The sequence below is a fragment of the Thermobia domestica genome, chromosome 12, assembly GCF_964235325.1.
Source record: "Thermobia domestica chromosome 12, izTheDome1.hap1.1, whole genome shotgun sequence".
NCBI lineage: Eukaryota > Metazoa > Arthropoda > Insecta > Zygentoma > Lepismatidae > Thermobia > Thermobia domestica.
Window position 1 is genome coordinate 113246240 of NC_137465.1, and position 5822 is coordinate 113252061.

Genomic DNA, 5822 nt, shown 5'->3' on the forward strand with positions numbered 1-5822 from the left:
GCTTAGGTGGGCGGGTCATGTAGCTAGAATGGAAGAAAGTAGAAACGCTTTCAAAGTCTTAACTGGAAGACCAAACGGAAAACGAAAATTAGGAAGACCTAGGCGCAGATGGGAGGACAATATTAAGATGGATCTCGCAGAGATTGGAATACAAAGTAGAAACTGGATGCAGTTAGCTAAGGATAGAAGTCAGTGGAGAGCTTTTGTGAACGCGGCATTGAACCTCCGGGTTCCATAGGCCATAGAGTTAGTTAGTTAGTGTGTGCAGACACTATGCCCTCTGCCCCAGCCAATTACCAAGGTCAAACTATATTTCTGCTGTTCTGTGAGCCAAAGGTGGACATACCAGATATTAGGTACCAGTATGTGGTCATGATATTTTAGCGAGTCAAAATAATATGCTATAGAACTACAATAAATATTCAACTACAGAGTAAACTCATATATATATATATATATATATATATATATATATATATATATATATATATATATATATATATATATATATATATATATATATATATATATATATATATAACATATACTAAAGCACAAATAGTGGAATTAAAAAGTAGAATGGTTTATTATTCTGAAAGGAGTTAAGAATCCTTATCTCCATCTCTGTTTCTGGTATGTATGTTTTTAACATGTAATTAATGTTAAATAGTTTTTGTAAGAAAAGATGTGAACATTAAATTTCCAATTCTAAGCATATAAATAAATGTTTTATTGCGTACATTTTGTCTGTACGGAACACATTTAGTATCTGTGAAATAATGTTCTCATCTAGGGGAGTCCATATACATTACAATTATATGCACATATGTCGAAATATAACACTGAAATTGATTAGTCTATTTCTCCTATTTCACTTTGAAGCTGCTTGTCAAAGGAACGTTTGCTTCTGGTGCCATTTACCAACGCTTTCCAAAGCTAATATACCAAAACCAGAATTACTCCGGCTAGACTTTTTATCAACATGAATCTGCCCAAAATAATAACAAATGCTTCCAACTTTCTCAAATGACTCAAATTGTTTACAGTTACGTCAAAGCAGTTATCGTATATCCGTTGGTAATACCATGTAGTAAACAGTTTGCCAAAACATTAAAATCGTATTCCAATACCGAAAAGGTTAAGAGAATTCTTTCAAGATGTATATAGTTCCTACAACGTCCAACATAGTTCAAATTTTATCTTTGTTGTAGAATAATATGTAACCATATCTTTATTTAATAACGTTATAAAATCTTAGATAACTTAGATTAAAATTTCTGTTGTTGAAATTTATTCCTAGTACATTATTTGTAAAAGATGATTCAACATGTTCTCCTTTCAAAATAGTGGGTTTATTATAAAAAAAAAGTTCCAGCCAAAATAAATAACCTTTTTGTTGAGTGATGTCTTCTGTACAATAGGGTTGATTTTTCCTCTATTGGTACTTACCTGTAGTCAATACTGTAAAGGTTGTATCTCAATAGAATTATTAACTTTGGACCATTAGAAACAGCGATAAGTATGCTAAGTATGAAACACATTATCAATAGCAATCAAGTCATTTTTATTTTCTAATCAAGCAGTTACTGTACAACTACACTTGTTTTGAAATGGCATATCGGAAAAGAAGTATCTCCAAGAGAAGCATTAAATTAGCTAAATCAAATGTATTTTAATCTTTGAAACCGAACAAATTGCTATAAGCAAGGGTAAAAGTGCGGGAGATCGCGGGGTGATGCCGTCCCCTCACTTCATAAAAATATCAGTGGTGTCCCCCCACATTCTAAATATTACAGTGGGCAAAGATAGGCACGCGGAACGACGTGACGTCATGCGTCCCCCTACCTTTTCAGATCCACTTTTACCCCTGGCTATAAGTGTTGTTACTTTCTCCTTATTAGTCCCGAGGTCGTCTATAGGGTTGTACGCAAGTTGACTTAAGAAGAAAGTCATTGTTATTCTGTTGACTACAGTTCACTAGTAAAATGATTCATTTGAGTGTTTTGTCCTAACTCACTAGGTTTTTCGGTAAGTGACGTTAACAAAATTACCCTTCTGGAAAAAAGGCACGAGTGTTTACATGTGAATATTCTGTACGTGTGTGTGCGACAATGAAAGGTCACTTACATCTATGCTTGCAGTTTATTCTCCTGCTTTCGCTTTTAATAAGTATATAAAATTCCTGTAAAGCGACAACTTTCCACGCAAGAATTCAGTATTGTCTCCATACATGCCTATTATACTTTCTTTCTTCACAAGAAAAACAACGTCGCTCCTAAAACTTCCAACATATAGGCCTAGAGTCCTAAATTTCAGACAAGAATATTTATGACTAATTGTTGGTATCTATGGTTGGAACATTGTATTTATATTATATTCGTTGTTGAAATTGTTTCATTCTTCTACTATTCAATGAAAGAGAAGCAAGCGATTTCAATAATTAATAAAAATTCAAAATATTACACGAATTGGCACCTATAACCAACTTCGCAGGAATTCGTGCAATATTCGTGGACGCAGGAATTCATTTCAGTAGGGTCCAAATTAAATAAGGATAAAGTTAATAAAATTTGTAAAATAAAATCATTCGTAAATTAGATTAAATTTACAGTAAAGTCGACTTTCGGAAGGGTCCGGATCTCCATCACTATCCCCTGCCTAAATATCTGTCTGCAGTTGATCATGAACTTTCTCCTTTAGAATTTTTAACGCTATAAGTTTGGTACTAAAAACTAGTGTTAGGAACAATCGCTTTGCATTCACCTTAAGATAATGTTTATTAATCATGAAGATATAGCAAAAACATTGGTTACAACAAAAAATAAAGCCAGTAAAAGTAGTTTGGAAAAATTCTAGTATTATGTATTCAAAATTCCTGAATAAGCTGTATTAAGTTAATTAGATATTTATACTGTTTTAAATTTTAAAGTACTTCTGAAAAGCATTATACCAGTTATAGATCTTTTAAATGGGGAACAAAGTGTCTCTAAAGAAGAACGCTCTCCTCTGGTAAGAGGGGTCCCTGATTCGATTCCTGGTCATACTAGTTTGTGATGGACAAAATCGTGATCGGACATCTCCTCGGGGTTGTCCCCTTTCCACTTACATTCTGATTTTCTTAACTCTTTCTTAACCAGTCACTTTCATTACTTGTCCTTTTTCTTTATCTTACAGGATATAATCGTAAGACGTAAAACCATAAATTTAATTTCACTTCATTTTTAAATCTTTGCGTACTCTCGTATGTACTATCATACTAAAATAGTTAACACTTACTACTTTTTCAAAAGTACAGTACTTCATTTTTACCTTCTGTAATATTGCTTCAACTAAACATCTATATATGTTTCTCTATCTATTCCTATACATGTACTATCAGTGGGATCGGTAGGTATTCAATTTCTTTCGCAAATGTTACTTCACTCCCCATTCGAAGTGGAAATAGGTATAAGGAATAGACGACGTTTAAATTGACCGTACAAGAAGTCGGTAGAATAATAATATCACACCATTAGTATGCAGAGTGGTAACATCGACCGAAGAAAAAAATCTCTAAAAGAAAACAATTGGAACTTACCGTTTTATTTCCCAAGTTTTTCACTCGGCAGTTGAGGTAGGCTGTTTTCCCCAGGAGAGCAGTCACATTCTTGGAAGAATTTTTATCGAAGTGTGGTTCTCCTCTGGAACTGGAAGACTCCAGAGCGTTTAGCGTCTCCTTCTGTTTCCCTGCCTCGCGCTGCAGAGATAACACTGCAAATAGAACAGATGAAATCATATGAGTAAAGTTACAATTGACTTAGTACTTAATTGTAAAATGAAATCATATTTCATATTAGTAAAGTTACAAATAACTTACTTAGTACTTGATTGCATTGAATGGTTCGTGTGTTTTTAATATATGTTGAATTTGCAGTTTGTCTAATTCGGTGTAGTTTTAATTATTATTTTGGCTTACATTTGAAGTGCATTCAGAAACAATATTATGGATTTCTCATAGCATCTTGACCACGATGCTAGTGTACAAGCCGAAAATTCAAGCATTGCTAAAGTACACTACTTCGGATAGAAACGCAAGTATGACTTTAATAATAATAATAATAATAATAATAATAATAATAATAATAATAATAATAATAATAATAATAATAATGTTTCGAAGTTTAAAGGTCCTTTTCCAGCACGAACGATATGTGAAAAATGAACTTACAGCTTTGTATGTTCAAACTTAAATGCACTCCCACTGGAACCTCGTGTACATATGACGTTACTAGCGAATAGACCATTAAGAGAGGATTTAATAAGAAGAAAATTAAAAAGAATAGAATAAATACACAGCATATTATAATTCGACTTTATGATGCTATTGAACACTATAAAGAAGCAAAAGACGAAACCAAGATTAAGAATCATAATAATTAGCTTTGATTTGATTTGATTTTTAGTTTAGCGTCCCTTTCTGTAGCAAGGCTATATGAGACATGGACCTACAGCTTAACATGGGATCCGAACCACATGTACTCTAATCATGAATCGAACCCGGGTTTCTCACGTGAAAGGCACGTACTCCAAACGCTTAATCAGGAGGAAGCTCACTAATTAGCTTTGTAATCGATAACTGAAAGAGATAAACTTTGACAATATAGTCTGCTTTAATTTTTAAAACATTAAAAATGAAAATGAAATGAAATCTTTAAGTTTTACGTCCCATGGTTATGTCGACTAAGTAAAAGGAAACGGTGATGATTAAAAATAGGAAACGGGACAACCCCGAGAAAACCTATGTACACGGTGTTTGTCCACCACAAGTACACTTGGCGCGAGCTGGGATCGAACCAAGGATCCCAGGCACCAGAGGTGAACGCTCTAACATAAGTCACCGCGGCCCACTTAAAGCATTAAGAAGTTAAAAATAAAATAGAATATTTAATAAGTAAACAGGGCGGACTTACGACTTGAGAAGCGCAAAATTCGGAAGAATGTTACTTGGCCCCTAGTATTCCAGCCAACTTGCACCGTATATACATATATATATATATATATATATATATATATATATATATATATATATATATATATATATATATATATATATATATATATATATATATATATATATATATATATATATATATATATATATATATATATATATATATATATATATATACGCATACCTAACCATATATCTAATAGGGAGAGTGCTTAAAATCCCTTCTAATTAATACACCAAAGAGAGTGAACTACATCTCTACATTATATGAAAGAAATCCTGACTGGTTGATAAACACCTAGGCCAAACTACTTAACCTAGAGACATGGCATTTGAATAGTACATAGGTTTTGTAACGTAAGGTACCACTAAGGAAAGTTTTTTGAAATTCGAAGTGGAAAGGAAGAAATTGGGTTTCTACTTACTATAAGAAATTTATCATATGTGGAATCCTTTAAGGTTACAGATGTAAAATTTGGAATTTAGATTTTTCATTTACGATAATTAAAACGTGCTTCATTTTATTAAAATATTTGACCTAGAAAGGAAGTAGTTAGAAAAATAGTTGTACTCGCAATTATTATATTAAGATGTTCATATTTCTAAATCCCATAAAACTTTCCTTAGATTGTTAAACTTTGCCTTTCGGTACATTCCATGGAGTTCATCAGTATAACGATCTACATTGATGGTTTGACCTTGTCTGAGAAAGACATGATGCATCATCCCCGTTATATCAACAAAATAACCTTCTACTGGGGGTTTTGGAAACCGTCCTGGCCGATAGTCATGATTCAACCATTGACCTAACGTTTGCAACTGTCATAGCTAA

General features: G+C 32.8%; 1 protein-coding gene across 1 annotated transcript in view; it reads right to left on the reverse strand.

The window, feature by feature from the left end:
* LOC145666078 (limbic system-associated membrane protein-like) overlaps positions 1-3775 on the reverse strand; it is a 743072-nt gene extending 739297 nt beyond the window's left edge. The window contains exon 1 of the mRNA XM_081733173.1: positions 3578-3775. Coding sequence (XP_081589299.1) covers positions 3578-3775 — 198 coding nt within the window. The remainder of the gene's footprint in view (positions 1-3577) is intronic.
* Between the last annotated feature and the right edge of the window lie 2047 nt (positions 3776-5822).